We start from the raw sequence: 22,105 nt of genomic DNA on the forward strand, positions 1-22,105 counted from the left end.
ATGATAACAATATAACAACTGTTTACACTGTATTAGATAAAGTAACCTAGAGATGATTTGAAATATATAGAAGGTACATAAATTATATGCAGACTGCCATTTTATGAGAGAGATTTGAGCATACATGAAATTTCATATCCACAGAGGGTCCTTGAACTAGTGCTGCACTGATAACTGAGGCATGACTGTATTTCACTTAAAATTGAAAAAGCTCTGTGAGACAGGACTAACTACTGTCCCCATTTAACAGATGAAAAAGTTAAGCTTATGACCTACCTATATCAGTTAATGACAAAAGGGATTTGAATCTAGGTTATAATCACTACTTTGTTCTTTATTTCTTGACCTGTGCTATTAAAAAACAGTCGCCAGGGAGGCTCCTACTAAAGGCCCAGAACTCTTATGTACAGCAGTTGTTTTTAAATAAATTTATATTGAATCTAAAGCCTGTGTGATTAGACTTCCCAACATGGTATCTTTCTTTAACTATGGGTCTCATGGCTTAATGGGCATTCATGGTTAGTATGTTGATGAAGACCATGAACCAGGACATAAGGCACTTTTTCTTTGTGAGTTAGCAATAAACTGATACCTTATGGAGTACTTTTGAAGAATAAGGAAGAAAATGATGCAATAATATGTCTTTATTTCTTAGGGCTACTTAAGAATAATTATTCTCTTTTGAATGAGACAGCTTTTTAATGATTGTTCTTGCCCTAAGAATGGTGGTATATTTTATTCTAACATCTCACATTTACCCACAAGAGTGCAATACATGTTGTGATGCTGTTCGTACTACCTTCCCAATTGTTACATTTTTTAAAAGGTATTAAGAGTGATTTTCATGGGAATTAAGAATTTTCCCCACAGAAATGAACAAATAATTCAAGAATAAAAATTTTAGGAAAACTCATTTAACTTGCTTTCTACTTCAATAAATTTTATATCTAAAGATTTCATTCACATAGATCATAACTGAAATTCATTTGTGTGTTCACAAGTTTTTGCATAAAAATATAGAGTACCTTCAATTTAAAAATCTGTCCCATGATCTGTTGCTACATTTAGTGCTGTCCATGAGGCACTGACCCTTACAGGATAGGAGCAAGTCGTCAGCTCTGTCACAATTTTTTATTGTTAAACACATCACTCAAGGTAAGTACAAAAATATTTATTGACCAAAAATAAACTGTAATTCAGCAACTTGAAGTTCTAGGAGCTTTTCTGTTGTTCCTGTGTCACTAAATTAAGCCCTTGATTTTTCACATTATGGAGGAAAGGAAAAAAGCAATGTTTCTTGAGGTTTTCTCCCAATCACTATCAACTTATTGATCCCGTGCATAAAAATACACAAGGAACCATTCAGCAATAATCTCTGGTTCTGACAGGTGTTTTATGTAGTGCTGTACTGAGATGGAGTTGCTGTTTTCATCTAATACCTCTGTAATGTGTGGTCTTCCTGTGAAAAAGAAGAAAATACCTGTTTTCAGTTTAAATAGGACCATTCAAGGATGCAACTATTAAGTGAACTGTTCTTAAAAACCAAACACAAATTTCCTTAGAAAGGGACAGTAAACATATGTGTTTCAATAAATCAACATTCTGTATCAAAAATTGAGTCCCTTCTATATTGGAATGCCTGCTTACATTTAGATGGATAACTACAATTATGCCTCCTGAAATTGGAAGGATTTATCATAATCAACTTTGTTCAAGTGAATCTTGAACAAGAGACTTGTTCTGATACTACATATACCAGAATGACAAAATGAAGAGGAAAAGGTGGCCTTCTAGTTAAACTGCACTTGAAGAGTTAGGCATAGTTGTTCACTGCTAATGTTAATACTGTATTGTAATAAGCTGACATATAAAAATAAAAGACTGTCCTATCAAGTGCCTAAAATTATGATTGGTTTCAAGTATGAATATATAATTAAAACTATCATATCAAGAAAGTTAAAGTATACCACCTTCATATAAACACTTTATCTCATATAAAATAAAAAATGTGTTATTTTACTCAGAACAACCAAATCTTTAAAGGCTAGTCAATTTCGTTAAAGAAAATAGCCCTTAGGTGTTTTAAACCTGATATACAACCTCTCAATTGTACTATCTTCCCCTCTGTTTAGTGTGAGAGGTCTCTGAAATACTTCAAAGACAGCAAAATCAACATTGGAGGCAAAAATTTATGCCTCTTCTACTTCCCTTTAATTTTAAGGAGCTGACTTCACTTGCTGGTAGGTAGAGCTAGTTCTGCCTATCCTACATACTGTCATACTCTCCATAATGGGGAAAGTTAAGAAACTGAAATGTTTGGATTTAAAAACCACCTTCTGCCACTTAATGAATGGACAGTATGGGGACACAGATGATAATTAACTTTGAACAAAATGAGGGAAAATAGATTTGAAAAGTCACAGCAAATACTTCCAGCCTATAACCATATGTATTTTCTCCATACCTTTGTATTAAAAACTTTGAGATTATTCTCAACTTCAAAGCTTTGAGCATCACTTTCTTTGCAGTAACTTTCTGTCCCAATGGTATCCATAATGTTGCTTCCACAGGTCTGCGTATTATAACCACTATCCATCTGACAGGAATGAGGAGGAAAAAAAAAAAATACACCTAAGAATAAATATGCAAACTCTAATTCACTTATCTAATTTACGTAAAACTTAATGTGAAGAACTTAAAAGCTAAATAAGTGAGTTACTCTACACTATCATTACTACATGTGAATAATTATATTTACTGTTGATCAATGAACAAAACTTAAAATACATAAACACCAAAGATAGTCTATACAGAAGTGATAGTTTTTCAGTGTAGTACTTTACTTCCAGTGAAATATATCTGGTAATTTCCTTGAGAGTCTGTGAATAAGTCACCAAGAACATGCTTTACTTTTACTTTGTGATCAAACCCAGTAAATAAAAATGAGGATTACAATCAACATCACTTTCCAAGCTTGTCTTTAAATGGTTTAGGTGCCTAAAAGGAATACGTAAAAGGAATGTCACTTTTACAAGTATTCAAAATAATGCACATTTCTTTTAAAAAGTGGGTTACATTTTACTCATGCAATTTTTCATCATAATATCACATGTGTAATGGCTCTACGTGTTCAATTTTTCATGTTAATAAAAATTGTTGCATGATGAGATTCACTGTTCTGGCCCAGAAGAGCAAAAGAAAAAGATGCTAGCAGACTTCTAATTTGGTACCTATAGTAATCCCCTCTTACCTGGGGGATATCCAAGTTCCCCAGTGAATGCCTAAAACTAGACAGTACCAAATCCCATATGTTTATACAATATTTTTTGTACTACAACTACATAACATTTTAAATTTATTAATTAGGCACAATAAAGAATTAGTAAAATAGAACAATTTTAACTTATTAAAAGTTAAGTGAATGTGATCTCAAAATATAAACAATAAAACTCTTACTATACTGTCACCTTTTCACTTCAAGGAAGTACTTTATGGCTTTTCTTGGGCATATCTAAATTGCCATCATCACTATTCTCACACTTTGGGGCCATAATTAACTAAAATAAGAGTAGGACATGCACTTCATTATCTTGAGGATCAGTCAGATAACCAAGATGACTACTAAGTGATAATGGGTATTTTATAGAGTGGACATTCTAGACAAAAGGATGACTGACACCCTGGGCAGGATGAACAGGGATAATGTGATGTTTGTTTCATCATGCTATTCAGAATGCATACAACTTAAAACATGAATTGTTAAATTTCCACTTAAGATTTCTGGACCATGGGTAAACAAAACCATGGAAAGGAAAACTGCTGATAAAAGGGACTACTTTTTGTGAAACACATTTACTAAATAAAATGCCAGGTCTTATATAGCACTCTATGTAATTCTATTTTTATTCCTTTTCAACATTCCTTTACAGGTGAGTAAGCTAAGGTTGAATGCCCCTGAGTTCAATCCCCAGTGCAAAAAAAAAAAAAGGAAAACTAGGTTAATTTTCTCAATGTCATAAGGTAATGAGGTAGTAAGTTTTGAGACTCCAAAGCTCAGGTTCTATTCACAATACAATACTCCATTTACTTGTTTAATGCTGAGTACCAAACAACACAAAAAGTATCCCCAAAAAGGGATTCCTAATACTTTACCCCTTTTCACAAATTAGGGGCAGAAAGGAGACTGTACTTTTGCTCCCCTTCTGAACATCTATAATAGCCTAGAAAATACTTTCTATGACTTATAATCCGAAGAAAAACGTCCCTAGTTTTCAGGGATGGATGCATATTTACTCACTACTGGGAGTCATATTTTATTAGAACAAAAGGCTTATGAAATGTAAAACAGAATCTAACGTTACATCTCAAGGGAAACACCTCTTTCTGCTAACATTGGATAGATGTTTGATAAAAAAACGTAAATATCAGATTGCTTCCAGAGAATTTGCCAATTACTCTTTGTTCTAATATTCATCACTTCCAAATAACTGGCTCATAACTCAATACTAATACATAAATGAATCAGTCAAGGGAAAAGTTACTCAATAGTGCATGAAGGAGTAAGGTACGGGGATCCAACATGGCTGCGGGCGCGGAGAGATCAAGTCTCTGACCTCTCCAGCTGCGCGGGCATAGGGAGTCGTAAATTGTCTAAATGCTGTTTGCTCAGGATCACTAGGCAATGCTGAGCTGACGTGGATCTGGGGCGAACAGTTTAGGCCCCTCAGAACACACACACGGAGCCCGGATCGGCTGCATTCAAGTTCGCCTGCTTCTCGTGACTCAGCACTAACGATCCCGCTGAAATAACTGGTCGGCCCGTCTGAACATACAGAGGTAAAAGCCAACCGAGCCTTCATAGGCAGTGGCCACAGGACTGAAACGGGGCTTGGGAAAGTCAGTCAGGACTCACCCGTTGCATTGGTCACCCGGCAAAGGGAACGAACGGTCACCATTTGCATGGGATACCACCTTGGCAGAGAACTGACGTCACGGGCGGAGGAGATAACTTCATTGAAACCAGCGCGACAGGTGTGTAATCCCCTAGCCATCTCTCTCCACACGGCGGGGAAACCTTAAGAGCCCCTCCCAGCTATCCCGTAAGGGCCCCTCCTAGCTCTCCTGTGAGCTCCATAGCCAGACTGAGGGAATCAGGAGTGGCGCGGGACTCGCGGCACGGAACTCCCGACGATTACCGCTCCCCACCAGTGCTGACAACAGGTCTCTTGCACCAGCTACCGGGGGCGTGGCTACTGGAGGGCAAGCAAATTCGTTGGGGGTTCTCAGCCCCAAGCTCTACAAACTTAGGGTCTGAGGGAGGCAAACAGGGAGAGTGTGCCCAAGCGTTCATGAAAACAGGGCTCCCAGGAGCAGCAGACCTGGCGTGTAACCAGTATTGTGGTAAGCGTCACAGGTGAGTGGGGCCTGGCTTGAGGAAACACAAGAGAAGGCCCTAGGCACTCAGGACTGAAGACCCGCCCAGTCTGGGACTAACAGCTGCTGCACAGTGAATGGTTCCCACCTATTGAGAGGAGAAGCTTGGCCCAGTGGGCACAGCTCCACCTACTGGAAGCGAAGTTAATCAAACTCTATGACTGCATTTATTATTATTATTTTTTTTCTTTTTCTTTCATTTTCATTTTTTTGTTGGTGTTGTTCTTTAACTTTTTTTAAATGTTTTTAATTTTTTTAAATTTTTTTATTTTATTATTATTAGTATTATTTCTTTAAATTTTCATTTTCATTTTTTTATTATTATTTTTTTTTTAAATTTTTTTCTTTCTTTCTTTATTTTCTATTTTTTTCTTTTGTCTTTTCAATTTTCTCATTCCCCCTTCCTTGAATTCTACCTGCCTACTCTCATTCTCTTTAGTGACTTCTTCCCTTCCCTTCTAATATACTTCCTCCCAAGCATCAAATAAATTTATAAGAATAAACAGTAACTCAGCAGTCAAACAGAACAAGAAGTAACATGAGCAGTATAAAAAAGCAAGGAAGAAAAGGAGTATAAAAAATGAAGGACAGCCTAAATATTCAGGAAGATCTAGAGTCATTAGAAAAATGGTCATATAAAGATCTCAAGGAATACCTTAGACAGATGGAATGGAACCTTAAAGAGGATACGAGACAGCAAATCCAAACAGTGAAAGAAAACATTGAAAGTGAATTACATAAACAGATAAAAGAAGAAGTTAAGCATCTTTATCAGGAGATAGAGATTATAAAAAAAAAAATCAATAATTCTAGAAATGAAGGAAACGATAAACCAAATTAAAAAAATCAATTGAGAGTATCACTAACAGAATGGAGCAAGTACAAGCCAGAACGTCAGATAATGAAGACAAAATATATCATCTTGAAAAGAGTCTAGCCAACTCAGAAAGGCTGGTAAAAAATCACGAGAAAAACATCCAAGAGGTATGGGATAATATAAAAAAACAAAACTTACGAGTCATCGGGATAGAGGAAGGTACAGAGATTCAAACCAAGGGAATGAGTAACCTGCTGAATGAAATAATTACAGAAAACTTTCCAGAAATAAAAAAGGAAATGGATATACAAATTGTAGATGCATACAGGACACCGAGCACACAAAATCACAGTAGACCAACGCCAAGACACATTGTTATGAAGATATCCAATATACAGAACAAAGAGAAAATATTAAAAGCTACAAGAGAAAGGAGGCAGATTACATTCAGGGGTAAACCAATAAGGTTAACAACGGATTTTTCATCACAGACGCTGAAAGCGAGAAGATCCTGGAACAACGTATTTCAAACACTGAAAGACAATGGATGCCAACCAAGAATTCTGTATCCAGCAAAATTAAGCTTCAGGTACGACAACGAAATAAAAATCTTTCATGATAAACAAAAGCTAAAAGAATTTGCAGCCAGAAAACCAGCATTGCAAAGCATCTTGAGCAAAACACTACACGAGGAAGAAATGAAAAACAATAACCAAAACCATCAGTGGGAAGTGCCTCTATAAAGACAGAGGGCGGGGGGAAAGCTAACCATGGAGAAACAAACTAAATTAAAAAAAAAAAAAAAAAAAGAAGATAAATAATCAAACATGGCTGGAAGTACAAACCATATATCAATAGTAACTCTAAACGTTAATGGCTTAAACTCTCCAATAAAGCGACATAGGCTGGTAACATGGATTAAAAAAACAAATCCAACAATATGCTGCCTCCAGGAGACACATCTGATTGGAAAAGACATACACAGGCTGAAGGTGAAAGGTTGGGAAAAAATATACCACGCACACGGTCCTCGTAAGCAAGCAGGGGTGGCCATCCTCATATCGAATAAAATTGACTTCAAGACTAAATTAATCAAAAGGGATAAGGAAGGACATTATATACTGTTAAAAGGAACCATTCACCAACAAGACATAACAATTATCAATATTTATGCACCAAATAATGGTGCTGCGACGTTCATAAAACAAATTCTCCTCAAGTTCAAGAATCAAATAGACCACAACACAATAATTATGGGTGACTTCAACACACCTCTCTCACAATTGGACAGATCCTCCAAACAAAAGCTGAATAAAGAAACTATAGAACTCAATATCACAATCAACAACCTAGACTTAACTGACATATATAGAATATATCAACCATCATCAAGTGGATATACTTTTTTCTCAGCAGCACATGGATCCTCCTCAAAAATAGACCATATATTATGCCATAGGGCAACCCTCAGTAAATATACAGGGGTGGAGATAATACCATGCATTTTATCTGATCATAATGGAATGAAACTGGAAATCAATGATAAAAGAAGGAAGGAAAAATCCTACATCACATGGAAAATGAACAATATGTTACTGAATGATCAATGGGTTACAGAAGACATAAAGGAGGAAATCAAAAAATTCTTAGAGATAAATGAAAATACAGACACAACATATCGGAATCTATGGGACACAATGAAAGCAGTTTTAAGAGGGAAATTCATCGCTTGGAGGTCATTCCTCAAAAAAAGGAAAAACCAACAAATAAATGAGCTCACACTTCATCTCAAAGCCCTAGAAAAGGAAGAGCAAAACAACAGCAAATGTAGCAGAAGGCAAGAAATAATTAAAATCAGAGCGGAAATCAACGAAATTGAAACAAAAGAAACTATTGAAAAAATTAACAAAACTAAAAGTTGGTTCTTTGAAAAAATAAATAAGATCGACAGACCCTTAGCCATGCTAACGAAGAGAAGAAGAGAGAGAACTCAAATCACTAACATACGGGATGAAAAAGGCAATATCACAACAGACACTACAGAAATACAGAAGACAATTAGAAATTATTTTGAAAACCTATATTCCAATAAAATAGAAGATAGTGAAGACATCGATAAATTCCTTAAGTCATATGATTTGCCCAGACTGAGTCAGGAGGATACTCACAACTTAAACAGACCAATAACAATAGATGAAATAGAAGAAGCAATCAAAAGACTTCCAACCAAGAAAAGCCCAGGACCGGATGGGTATACAGCGGAGTTTTACAAAACCTTTAAGGAAGAATTAATACCAATACTTTTCAAGTTATTTCAGGAAATAGAAAAAGAAGGAGCTCTGCCAAATTCATTCTATGAGGCCAACATCACCCTGATTCCGAAACCAGACAAAGACACCTCAAAGAAAGAAAACTACAGACCAATATCTCTGATGAACCTAGATGCAAAAATCCTCAATAAAATTCTGGCGAATCGGATACAAAGGCACATCAAAAAAATTGTGCACCATGATCAAGTAGGATTCATCCCTGGGATGCAAGGATGGTTCAATATACGGAAATCAATAAATGTTATTCACCACATCAATAGACTTAAAAATAAGAACCATATGATCATCTCAATAGACGCAGAAAAAGCATTCGACAAAGTACAGCATCCCTTTATGTTCAAAACATTAGAAAAACTAGGGATAACAGGAACTTACCTCGACATTGTAAAAGCTATCTATGCTAAGCCTCAGGCTAGCATCATTCTCAATGGAGAAAAATTGAAGGCATTCCCCCTAAAATCTGGAACAAGACAGGGATGCCCTCTATCACCACTTCTATTCAATATAGTTCTCGAAACACTGGCCAGAGCAATTAGACAGACGAAAGAAATTAAAGGCATAAAAATAGGAAAGGAAGAACTTAAATTATCACTATTTGCAGATGACATGATTCTATACCTAGAAGACCCAAAAGGGTCTACAAAAAAACTACTAGAACTAATAAATGAATTCAGCAAAGTGGCAGGATATAAAATCAACACGCATAAATCAAAGGCATTTCTGTATATCAGCGACAAAACTTCTGAAACGGAAATGAGGAAAAACACTCCATTCACAATATCCTCAAAAAAAATAAAATACTTGGGAATCAACCTAACAAAAGAGGTGAAAGATTTATATAATGAAAACTACAAAACCCTAAAAAGAGAAGTAGAAGAAGATCTTAGAAGATGGAAAAATATACCCTGTTCATGGATAGGCAGAACTAACATCATCAAAATGGCGATATTACCAAAAGTTCTCTATAGGTTTAATGCAATGCCAATCAAAATCCCAACGGCATTTCTTGTAGAAATGGATAAAGCAATCATGAAATTCATATGGAAAAATAAAAGACCCAGAATAGCAAAAGCAATTCTAAGCAGGAAGTGCGAATCAGGCGGTATAGCGATACCAGACTTAAAACTATATTACAGAGCAATAGTAACAAAAACAGCATGGTACTGGTACCAAAACAGGAGGGTGGACCAATGGTACAGAATAGAGGACACAGAGACTAATCCACAAAGCTACAACTATCTTATATTTGATAAAGGAGCTAAAAGCATGCAATGGAGGGAGGATAGCATCTTCAACAAATGGTGCTGGGAAAACTGGAAATCCATATGCAACAAAATGAAACTGAATCCCCTCCTCTCGCCATGCACAAAAGTTAACTCAAAGTGGATCAAGGAGCTAGATATCAAATCAGAGACTCTGCGTCTGATAGAAGAAAAAGTTGGCTCCGATCTACATATTGTAGGGTCGGGCTCCAAATTCCTTAATAGGACACCCATAGCACAAAAGTTGATAACAAAAATCAACAAATGGGACTTACTTAAACTGAAAAGTTTTCTCTCAGCAAGAGAAACAATAAAAGAGGTAAATAGGGAGCCTACATCATGGGAACAAATTTTTACTCCTCACACTTCAGATAGAGCCCTAATATCCAGAGTATACAAAGAACTCAAAAAATTAAACAATAAGAAAACAAATAACCCAATCAACAAATGGGCCAAAGACCTGAACAGACACTTCTCAGAGGAGGACATACAATCAATCAACAAGTACATGAAAAAATGCTCACCATCTCTAGCAGTCAGAGAAATGCAAATCAAAACCACCCTAAGATACCATCTCACTCCAGTAAGATTGGCAGCCATTATGAAGTCAAACAACAACAAGTGCTGGAGAGGATGTGGGGAAAAGGGTACTCTTGTACATTGCTGGTGGGACTGCAAACTGGTGCGGCCAATCTGGAAAGCAGTATGGAGATTCCTGGGAAAGCTGGGAATGGAACCACCATTTGACCCAGCTATTGCCCTTCTTGGACTTTTCCCTGAAGACCTTAAAAGAGCGTACTACAGGGATACTGCTACATCGATGTTCATAGCAGCACAATTCACAATTGCTAGACTGTGGAACCAACCCAGATGCCCTTCAATAGATGAATGGATAAAAAAAGTGGCATTTATACACCATGGAGTATTATGCAGCACTAAAAAATGACAAAATCTTGGAATTTGCAGGGAAATGGATGGCACTATAGCAGATTATGCTTAGTGAAGCTAGCCAATCCCTAAAAAACAAATACCAAATGTCTTCTTTGATATAATGAGAGCAACTAAGAACAGAGCAGGGAGGAAGAGCAGGAAGAAAAGATTAACATTAAACAGAGACATGAGGTGGGAGGGAAAGGGAGAGAAAAGGGAAATTGCATGGTAATGGAGGGAGACCCTCATTGTTATACAAAATTACATATAAGAGGTTGTGAGGGGAATGGGAAAATAAACAAGGAGAGAAATGAATTACAGTAGATGGGGTAGAGAGAGAAGATGGGAGGGGAGGGGAGGGGGGATAGTTGAGGATAGGAAAGGTAGCAGAATACAACAGTTACTAATAGGGCATTATGTAAAAATGTGGATGTGGAACCGATGTGATTCTGCAATCTGTATTTGGGGTAAAATTGGGAGTTCTTAACCAACTTGAATCTAATGCATGAAACATGATATGTCAAGAGCTTTGTAATGTTTTGAACAACCAATAAAAAAAAAAAAAGGAGTAAGGTACACTAGAAGTCTGTCACATTCTATAGGAAGAGTAGGATCAATGAGAGCCCACTGAGACAGTGGCTGACTTCAGACTCTCATCTAAACCACTACCAATGTCAATGCCTACTGTGTACCAACCAGACCACACAGGTCATCCTGTTATTCCCATAGGCATCAAGGTGGGCATCAGTACCACTTTAGAGCAGAGGAGAATGAAGTACTACTAAAAAGGTGAAACAGTCATGGTGTATTCACTGTCAAATGGATCTTGCCTTAAGATCCCAAAGCCTGGAAATAAGAAAGCACTAATTCAAATTTAGTTCTGAGCACAAAGTGCATATTCTTAGGATACTTTTAAATGTCCTGTTGTCAATCATTCTACATTCACTTTGTTCCTAAATTTATTTTTCCATCACACACAGATGTCATGGTCTTTAAAAACCCTTTACTGCTTCACAGTTGTCAACAGTTGTGGTTTATTTACACTCACATTCCTTGAAATGCGGCCTTGGCACTTCAGCCCTGACTCATCACTCAGGGCTCCTCTGGCTTGCCACCATTCAGAGAATCTTGTCTCCCATTACTTCCTACCAGGCACTGTTTAGTCACAGTATGTAACCACAAATCACATTATTATAATCCTATTCTTTATTTTAAAGAAGAGGTAATAAGTTAAAAATGTTGTCTCTTTCTGAAGTTCATAAAGCTAACAGAGCAGGGCACTATAACTGAAATCCAAGCCCACATCTTTAATGTTATGCTAGCCCCCCAAACTACAAAACAATGACACTCGTGCTCAACTTGGCCTCTGCCCTCCAATAAAAGTGGAAGGATTACCTCTGCCAATCCTACCAGGGTTCTAGATTCTATTCCATCTTGAATGCCCCAGTTCCCTCATCTATAAAATGGATCACCATTTTACATATTAGGATATTGTTGCATCTGCAAAGTATCATGAGGTTTGAATTCTGACTGTAAAATGCTGGGTACAGTCTCTGGAACTCGAAAAGAACACACAGCCGATACCTATTATTAATAATTCTTGCCATATTCCTAGTCTTAAAACATCTCTTTTTCTTACATTTAAATATGCTGCTTTTCAAGCTGAGTGCAGTGGCACATGCCTTAATCCCAGTAGCTCAGGAGGCTGAGGCAGGAGGACTGCAAGTTCAAAGCCAGCCTCAGCAACTTAGTGAGGTACTTAGCAACTCAGTGAGACCCTGTTTCTAAATTAAATACAAAATAGGACTGGGGATGTGGCTCAGTGGTCAAGTGCCCCCGAATTCAAACACTGGTACCAAAATTAAGTAAATAAATAAGCTGCTTCTTCCCTCTAAAACATGAAAAACCAAACTACAAAAAGATGTTGGACTATTTTGGGGGGCGAGCAGTACTCGGGATTGAACTCAGGGGCATTTTACCATTAAAGTACACGCCCAGAAGCCCCCACCCCCATTTGAATTTTATTGTGAGATGGAGTCTCGTTAAGTTACCCTGGCTGCCCTCCTAGTTTGTGATCCTTCAGTCTGAGCCACCCCAATCGCTGGATTACAGGTGTGTACTGTGCCCAGAGCCAAAATCTTAGAATTTGATGTTCATTGCTATCATTTCTTTCCCTTCCCAAGAAAGTCTCTTAATAGAGTTATCTAAGCTCATGATGGCATTTCCTCACCTTCTTGAACTTTCCTTCTAGTCACTTTTCACCTCCCCACTTTGAGGCTATTTAGTTATTAGTTACTTTTTGTTATTACCCCAGCAGCCACTTTCCAAAGCCTATATTCCTTGCTCTTGTTTTGACATTCTTTCCTATTCACGATGTTCCATTACATTATACTTTAATAATGTCTCTTTCTCTCTTATGCTGGTCTTTGTCAGTCTCCTTCAGGGGCTTTGTTTCCTTTATCTAACTGCTCAATTTTTCATCAGGGTTCCAAATCTTAGCCCACTGCTCTTCTCACTTAATATAGCCCCTCTGGTTGAACTTGTCTATGCATTCATCCTACTTTCATTACACAAATATTTAACATGTATGTGCCAAGTTTTTAAAATATATTTTATTAGTTGTTGATTATTTATTTATATGCGGTGCTGAGAATTGAACCTAGTGCCTCACACATGCTAGGCAAGTGCTCTACCACTGAGCTACAACTCCAGCCCCTCTGTGACAAGTTTTTGTATAAGCACTGGGGATAAAAATATATACAATTTTTAGATTAATGGTTTAATTGGGAAGAATGTAAAACTGGACATGAAATTACAAAAGCATATAATGAGGATCAACATGGCCACTGTGATTAAGGAAGGTTTTTCTGAGGATGTGACTAAGACATTGTAAACTAAAACAATAAAAAGTTAACTAGGTAAAGGTAAATGGGATAGGAAAAAAAATTCTTCATGAGATGCATAAAAGCCCTTTTAAAGAACTACTCACAATTCTGAAAAGCCAGTGGGACTGTACAAAGAAAGCAAGGGGAAACAAAAGTAGAAAATAAGACAAACATCAAATGCCTTGCAATGCCTTGGCTGCCATATCACAGATTCCAAAAGAAAAAAAAGTTTATAAATTAAAGATGTACAAATTAGAATTAAAAGGAGATAAAAAATATAGTGAAAAGACTCTTTGACACTGGAAAATCAACAAGAGTTCCAGAGAGAACAGTGAAAATCATAGAAAAAGCTAAGCTATTTCTCAAGAACAGATCATAAGTTCACAGTCCATAAGGGCTTTCTGAGTGTTAGCAGCGTGGATGAAAAGAAACCCACACTAAAGAACATCACTGAAATTTTAGAACACTGTTTACCTACACAGGTCCAGACGGGGAAAAAGATGATCTCAAGAAGATTAAGCACTGAATAGATCTCTCACTAGCAATAGTGAAATATTCAGTAAAACAATGCTTTCAAACTCTAAAGGGCAATTATTTCTAAACTCAAATGCAAGGGAAGAAGGAACACATCAGCAGACAGGCAATGTCTTAAAAATGTCCTTTTCCTTAGATAGCTACCAGAAAATGTGTTCCAGTAAAATGAGAAGTAAATTAGGAAAAAGAAGGATGGTCTGCACAAAACAGGAAGATATAGAATACGGGGAGGTTAAGGAAATTCCCAGGATAATGACAAAGAGATACTCTAGGATGACAGCTGATAGATGCACAGAAGCCAGTTAATCCAAAGGGAAGTAGATCAAAAGGCTCTGGGAAAATATGATTTGTTTTGTTTTTTGTCTTGAAAGCTACCTCTGCGGTAGAAAAATAACAATACATGAAAACAATTTTAATTATAAACATCTCCACAAAAGGTAGGTGTTATGATAGGACCAAAAGGGTAAAACTGAGACTACTTGGTTGATATCACAGAATATTTTAGTTCAATGTAAGGAATAGGTTTACAGGTGAGAGAGTTTGGAAATGAAATGGAATACCCTGTAGGTACTTCAGCATAAATCAGGCGATCATTTGGTAGTGACTACAATTATAGGAGAGTATAAGCTTTCAAATGGTAATTCAATTAGATGCTTATCTTATTAAGGTATATTTCAACACAGGTATTTTGTAATTCCTCTATAAATGCTCTGCCAACAAAGAAAGGGGAACAAAACAGAAGAGAGAACTATTAGTAAACAATACCTTTAAGGCTAAGTTTGACTATCTTTTTCTACTCATAAAACCAACTTTAGAATCTAAAATATGTAAAAGTGATTCTAATGTAATCATTTTTGAACATGGAACCTGGAAGTCAGGAGAGATAAGATAGGCATAAAAATATGAGCAAAAGATTATATTTAACTTTTAATTATTTAGAATAAATCCATGTATTTTCAACTTCAGTGTGCCAAAACTGACAACACTAAAACATTATGGAGTTCTTGTGTCAACTATATGAATTAATATATGCAAAGGAGTTAGAAAGTGCCTGCACATTGAAATACTATATAAAACTATCTATTATTGTGAATCAGTATCTACTTGGATTAAAGTACATGGATTCTAAAGCCAGTCTGTTAGGACCAAAACTTACTAATTGTAAAAACAGGGATATTAATACATCTACTTCAAAGGATTACAGTGAAGATTAACTGTATTAACACACATAACAGACTCACAAGAAGTGTTGGGCACATACCAAGTGCTATGTGTTATATGTTGTTACCAAGAAACATCAATCAAGAATTTGCCCTTGTGACTATTATGAAATTCATTCAATATTCTCTATAAAATTGCAGAATAGTGCAATTAATGGAACAAATGTCTTTCAAAAAATACGTATACTTCAGATGAAATATACTTCAAGAAAAGATCATAAGTTCACAGATGAAATATATACATCTGTCAAATAAATAAGGATTACTGGTTGCCAGACACTGGAAAATTGGAGGTGTGCAATTAAATGAAAAATGTGGCTACAAATCACATTTTCAAAAAATACAAAAAGTTACACATAAAAATGCTCAAAATTGTTTTCTCCCCTAGTCACTTAAAGAAAAAAAACACTATTGTATTTTTAGAACATGAATATAATACCAGATGAATCCTGAGAGGTTACCTTACTCTAGCAGTCTACAAACACAAAGCAGCTTGATTTCTTTTCTGCTCTCATCTTTTCTTACTCCAATAGGAAATATGCATAATAATGCATACTGTAATATGCACTAAGATATGCAATAATTAGCTCTGGTAAAAAGTAACTAATCCTGCTGATATCACTTGGCATTAATTTTTTTTAAGTATAAAATGCTACAGTCCTTACATTTAACCCTTTAGCTTTCTCACACTATAATCTTAGAAAAAAAAGGATAAAGAACATCAAGGGAGTAAATAAAGGACAACAGGATATTAAAATACCTTACCTGAATGTTACTGTTTTCACAAGGGAGAACACTGCTTTCTGCAAGAGGTGACATGCACATTTGAGAGCTTTCAATACTGAAGGCAATTCCACTCACAAAATCAGTGGTGGGCAAACTCCCATTATCAACTGGCTCCTTTATCCAAGTGTTCTCATCCACTGTCTCTATAGGATCAACCATATCCACGGTATCATTCTCCTTCTCACTTTCAATGTCCTGCAACAGGGCTAGTTCCTTCTCAGAAACACTGGACTGATTTTGTGTAATAGACACGGCAGTCACAACTAAATGTGTGCCAGGTGTAGAAGTGTCACTATTCAGTTGCTGAAGGTGTTTTCCTGCAGCATCCATGACAGGAGATGAGACTTTTGTGGAAGAAGCATTCTCTTTATCTTCTTCATCTTCACTGTGAGTCTCAAGAGCAAAAGGTATCCTCATCAGTGAGGTTCGATACTGAGAACTGCCTCTATACATCTCGAGTCTCATAGGAGACCAATTTTTAATTGGTGAGCAGCCATCTATATAAGGACTTCCAATACACGAATTAGTAATTCCATTAGAATTTGTTCCAGATGAAGCATCAGGAGAATGAAAAGTAAACTTCCTTTGTTCTAAAAGATTGGAAGGAAAAATCACATCATAAAAACATGAAAACTTTTTGAAAAGCCATGACTAAATGGTAATCATTATGTTTCATGGCAGAAAAATTGGATTTTTCTAAGAGTTCAATTGTACTAAAGTGAAATTTTAATGTTAAAACTAATAACACAAGTAAACGTGTCTCAATAAGCAAGATGAGACTCAAAAATAATTTCTCTGGCTTCTCCTCTATCTTACAATATTTTACTCCTTGAAAATTATTTTCTCATAAATATATCACTATTATACCAAAATTATTCATAATAATACTACCTGTATACATCTCAAGTAGATCCCTAGCAAATATATTGAAAGCTACAATGTAACAGCTACATCTGGTAAATTAAATATATAAAAGTGTATTTGCTTTTATGCAAAATACTGCAAGCAACATCAAAAGGCAAAAAAGAAAATAATATTTGTAACAATAAAGAGCCTAATGATAATCACAATAATAAAAATGCTTTAAGGGTCCGTATGTTTTATAACTCATAAGCTTAATAAAAATCAAAGATTAAAAAATAGATAAAAACACATAAACAATCTTCCCAAGAGAAAATAAACATAAAAAGTTTTCAACCACACAAATAATAAGTATGAAAGCTTACACAATGAAAAAATACTCAACAATAACTTCAGTCTGAACCTAATACTTTCTCAAAATACAAACGGTCAGTAAATATTTGGGAAGAGTTCAACATTTTTAATGAACAAAGATACAAAAATTAAAGCATTAAGATATCTTTTTGTAATTATCAAAATAATGAAAATCAAAAGTAATAACACCAACATTTCTGGATGGAGAGAAACAACTTTCCTAGACATGTTTTTCATGAAAAACTTAATTGGTACAATCTTTTATAAAGAAAATGAACAAAATTCATCAAGAGTCTTAAAATATCCACCCCTCTATTTGATTAAATAATTTCACTTCTGAGAATTTAAGCTAACAATATAAATATATCCAACATAATACATACACAAGGATAATCATTAGTTGTATAAAAAAGAAAAATTAGAAACAATTTAAATAGCTATCAATGGTTAAAAACAAATGATGGGCTAGGGTTGTGGCTCAGTGGCAGAGCCACATGAATGAGGCCTTCAGTTCAAACCCCAGCACCATACACACACTCATACACACACACACCAAAACCAATAAAAACAACAATAAATGATACACAAATGAAATGTTTCAAAATCATGCTTTTGAAACAAAAAATAAATGACTTGCCTGGACTATGAAAAATATTCATAATAAAATGCTTTGTGAAAAAAGAATATTCAAACATATATAAGTATATACAGATCTACGTACTCACGTTTCCATATATAGATATACACACATATATTTATACACACACACACATCTGTGCACATAACTAAAGAAAATACTAACAAAAGTTTTCAATTTTCCAATTTTATTTACTATGAAAAAGTTTTCTAAAAATGTGACGTTTTCAAAATGTGGTATAATTTTTTTCAAAGAGAAATACATAAATTTTTGTATATTTATTTTAAAAACCTCATCCAAATATACCTTTTTACAAAATATGAATATGTGGTTATCAAATCTAAAACTATAGATCAGAAGGTATGTAAAAACCAACTGTCTCTCAAATTACTGTTTTTCTTTACAGAGTGATATAAATATTGTTAATCAAATAGCTATTTAACACTAGAGTAGAACATTGAGATTTCTAATCTTTCAAAATAAATTGTTCCTTTTGTAAACAAAGCTTCTAGACATTAGAATGATCATTTATAGCTCTGCTAAAGGAGTCTCTTTAATAAAAAATACTCATAGTATAAAAATTTTAACTAGATATTTTGAGACATACCTGAGAGTGGTGTCTTTCCTATCTGAAGTCCAATTGGTGAGAAAGTGGGTGAAGAAATAGGTGAAGGGCTAGTTATGCTTCCCAAACTGTATCTTTTTGCATTAGCCTGAATAGGACTAGAAGAAAACTGCCCCTATAATAAAAACAAATAAGTAATAAAAATGAATACATTTATATGGTTCTCTTTCTCAACTCTGTTATACTGCATGCTATTTGTCTTCATCTTCAGAACACATGTATAAACTAGGAATCATTCACAAGAACCAACAAAAGGCATCTTGTTACAAAGATAACTTAAAAAGACTGCTAGAAAAAATTTGAAATAGAATGTTAGTCAAAATAATTAAGTTGCAGAAATTATGTTAGTCAAAATAATTAAGTTGCAAAATAATTATGTTGCAGACACACCTTTCACATCAAGCAATTATGAAAACTTTTTAAATAATTTATTTCATTAATGCCAATCCAAATGATTGTGTTACACAGTAAATCTTTCATAATTCACTAAATAGCCTATGTTGAGATTCCCTGAAACTCATGATAAATTTGATCATCCCATACACCTCTAAATACAAAATTGGAAAGTCTGACTAAAACCACTACTATGACTAATGACAACACATGAATTGGGTTTATATTTTTATAAAGCATAATACCCAAAAGACAAATTTGCCTTTTGAGTATAATCTGAGCATCTAGATCCAAGTACATCTATAAGTCAACAAGCCACTTATTAGTATATTTCTTACCGAACCTGGTGTCTGCATAGGAGTCTTATGCTGTACAGGAGATAAATCTATTGAATAAAACACCTCAAGTGAGGCTTGAGAGCTGCTATGAGGACTTCCGGGAGAAGCTGAAGGTAAGGAGTCAGAGATACTTCCATTCCCATCTAAAAAAAGCTTTCTTCTGAGAGACGAAGAACTGAGGTTTCCAGGAGACTGATCTGCAAATTCATCAGCTCTAAAATAGTCACCTGTATTTAACAATAGCAGAATAAAAGATAAAACTAATCGTTTTGAAGAACAACTGTATTTCTGTTACCTGATTTTTTAAAAACCAGCAAGAAGCACATGTTTGAATTTATTTTTTTTCTAAAAGAGGGCAAAGTTTAATTGTATATGTGATACTTAAAGTCTTAAATTATTGTAAAGTTTGTTATGATATAAAAGCTAATTCAGGCCATGTTCAAGACAAAAAGAAATTCAGGATACTTTCCCCACTTCTTTAGAAAGAGTCATTGGCACACATTACCATTTACTAAACTACTACTAAACAAAACCTTGATTGGTTTAAGTTATTAAAAGTTTAAACAATACAGTATTTACCTAATATATTTTCTAAATTAAAATCCGCAGGAAGAGACAGCAATGTCTGACAAGCAGCTGGAAGCAAGCAAATAAATAATAAGTACAAACATGGATAAATCAATGAAAGCATATGACATGCAATTTAGCATGAACTTCCCAATCAACCATCTCCCCATGCTGTTCTAGCCAAATTGAATCAATCCATTTATGCATTCTATTACATAACATGCAACCTTACTTTGAGAGATTCCCCACACTTTCTACCAGTGATGAAAATGCGTTAATGGTAGAAGTTAACTCCTGGCTACAGTGCTGGCACTTTGAATTCAAAGGGAAGCCAAAGCCAGCCCATACTTGGAGAGATTTCCTAAAACAAATTTTCAAAGGCATGCTTTCCAAAACCAGAAATCAAATCAATGCTTTGAACAACAACAGCAAAAATACACTATTACTATTTTAAAACATGGCTGGATGCAAATGTTTGAAAACATTTAACATTGCTGGATGCAAATGTTTGAAAACATCTTTAAAAGTTAGGTCTCTAGACTTTATAGCTCTTTCACAAAACCAAACAATTTAAATTCCAGAGTAACTACATGAACTGGGTTTAAAATCAAATGCAGCCATAATATGGAACATATTTCTTTTCATATTGTGTTCACACTCACCATTGCTTTTCTCAGAATGAATACTCAGCTTTCTTCCAACTGGAGAGTCACTATTTAAGTTAATGCCTGTAAAACATTTTAAATGGAAAACCATACATCTACATTCAATTATTTTAGTGTTACTTTTTCCAGAGTAAAAAAAATTACATATTGGAAGTTTTTATAATGTTTTAAGAATAAATATCTGTATTTATAAGTATATATTTTGTCATGCTTCTGTTAAGTTACTTCTTTTAACATTGAGGAGGTAAAAGGATAAAATGAAAGGATTACCATAGTAACTAAGAAGGAATGAAGTAAGACTTTTTTCATTAAAAAAAAAAGACAAATAAGAATTATGTATATTTAAGGCACAGTATAATATTTGATATGTGTATACATTGTGGAAAGAATAAATTCGGCTAAGTTACACACCTACCACTTTACATACATCTTCCTTTGTGGTGAGAATATTTAAAATCCACTTTCAGCTTTTTAAAGCATATACAATAACTAACTATAGTCGCCTTGCTGTGCAATAGCTTACTATAACTTAGCCCTTCTAACTGAAAGTTTGTGCCCTTTGATCACTATCTCCCCAATATCCTCACTTTCCCACACACCATTTCTATTTTCTAGAGAGTTTTATGTTTATAGATTCCACATATAAGTGAAATCTGTTTTTTTATGCCTGGCTTATTTTACTTAGTATAATGTCCTGTAGATTCATTTCATGTTATAGATGACATAAGTTCCTTCATTTTTTAGGAGTAAATAAATAGTATTCCATTATATGTGTGTGTGTGTGTGTGTGTGTGTGTGTACACACACACATACATACACTATGCTCAGTTTCTTTCACAGTAGGAGTAAAAAATATTAGTGCAAACATATTTTTAGCCAGGTGCAGTGGTACACACCTATAATCCCGGCAGTTTGGGAGAATGAGGCAGGAGGATTTCGAGTTCAAAGCCAGCCTCAGCAAAAGCAAGGTACTAAGCAACTCAGTGAGATCCTGTCTCTAAATAAAATACAAAATAGGGCTGGGGATGTGGCTCAGTGGTCAAGTGCCCCCGAATTCAAACACTGGTACCAAAATTAAGTAAATAAATAAGCTGCTTCTTCCCTCTAAAACATGAAAAACCAAACTACAAAAAGATNTAGGATCGGGGATGTGGCTCAGTGGTCGAGTACCCTTGAGGGTTCAATCCCTGGTACTGGGAAAAAAAGAAAAAGAAAAAAACATACCTACGATAGAATGGTATTTGAAATGTTTAAAACCAATATGACTATAATATACAAAGTATCTTAAAAACTAATGGGGGAAAAAGGATAGCAACTCTAATAGGAATATGATTGAAGAATTACAAAAAGGTATTTTCCAGGAGAAAAAATTAAAAAGGCAGATTAATATATAAAGATGAAATTAAAATTACAACAATCATTTAGACTGTCTTAACCTATAAGGCAAAATTCAAAAACTGGGTAATGC

The 22,105-nt window shown here is 35.0% G+C and overlaps 1 protein-coding gene across 2 annotated transcripts in view; it reads right to left on the bottom strand.

Moving 5' to 3' along the window:
- Nucleotides 1–1,117: 1,117 nt before the first annotated feature.
- The window catches only part of Bora (BORA aurora kinase A activator), a 34,109-nt gene continuing 13,121 nt past the window's right edge, over nucleotides 1,118–22,105 (bottom strand). The window contains exons 6-12 of one of the 2 annotated variants that reach the window (XM_015498736.2): nucleotides 20,635–20,700; nucleotides 19,985–20,041; nucleotides 19,406–19,632; nucleotides 18,657–18,789; nucleotides 16,177–16,787; nucleotides 2,465–2,596; nucleotides 1,118–1,459 (exon numbers count right to left, since the gene is read on the bottom strand). In XM_015498736.2, the coding sequence (XP_015354222.1) occupies nucleotides 1,433–1,459; nucleotides 2,465–2,596; nucleotides 16,177–16,787; nucleotides 18,657–18,789; nucleotides 19,406–19,632; nucleotides 19,985–20,041; nucleotides 20,635–20,700 (1,253 nt within the window). In that variant the 3' untranslated portion in view covers nucleotides 1,118–1,432. The remainder of the gene's footprint in view (nucleotides 1,460–2,464; nucleotides 2,597–16,176; nucleotides 16,788–18,656; nucleotides 18,790–19,405; nucleotides 19,633–19,984; nucleotides 20,042–20,634; nucleotides 20,701–22,105) is intronic. The other variant, XM_015498737.2, reaches the window with a different exon arrangement.

The sequence above is a fragment of the Marmota marmota genome, unplaced genomic scaffold (genome assembly GCF_001458135.2).
Source record: "Marmota marmota marmota unplaced genomic scaffold, marMar, whole genome shotgun sequence".
In the NCBI taxonomy this organism is placed as follows: Eukaryota; Metazoa; Chordata; class Mammalia; order Rodentia; family Sciuridae; genus Marmota; species Marmota marmota.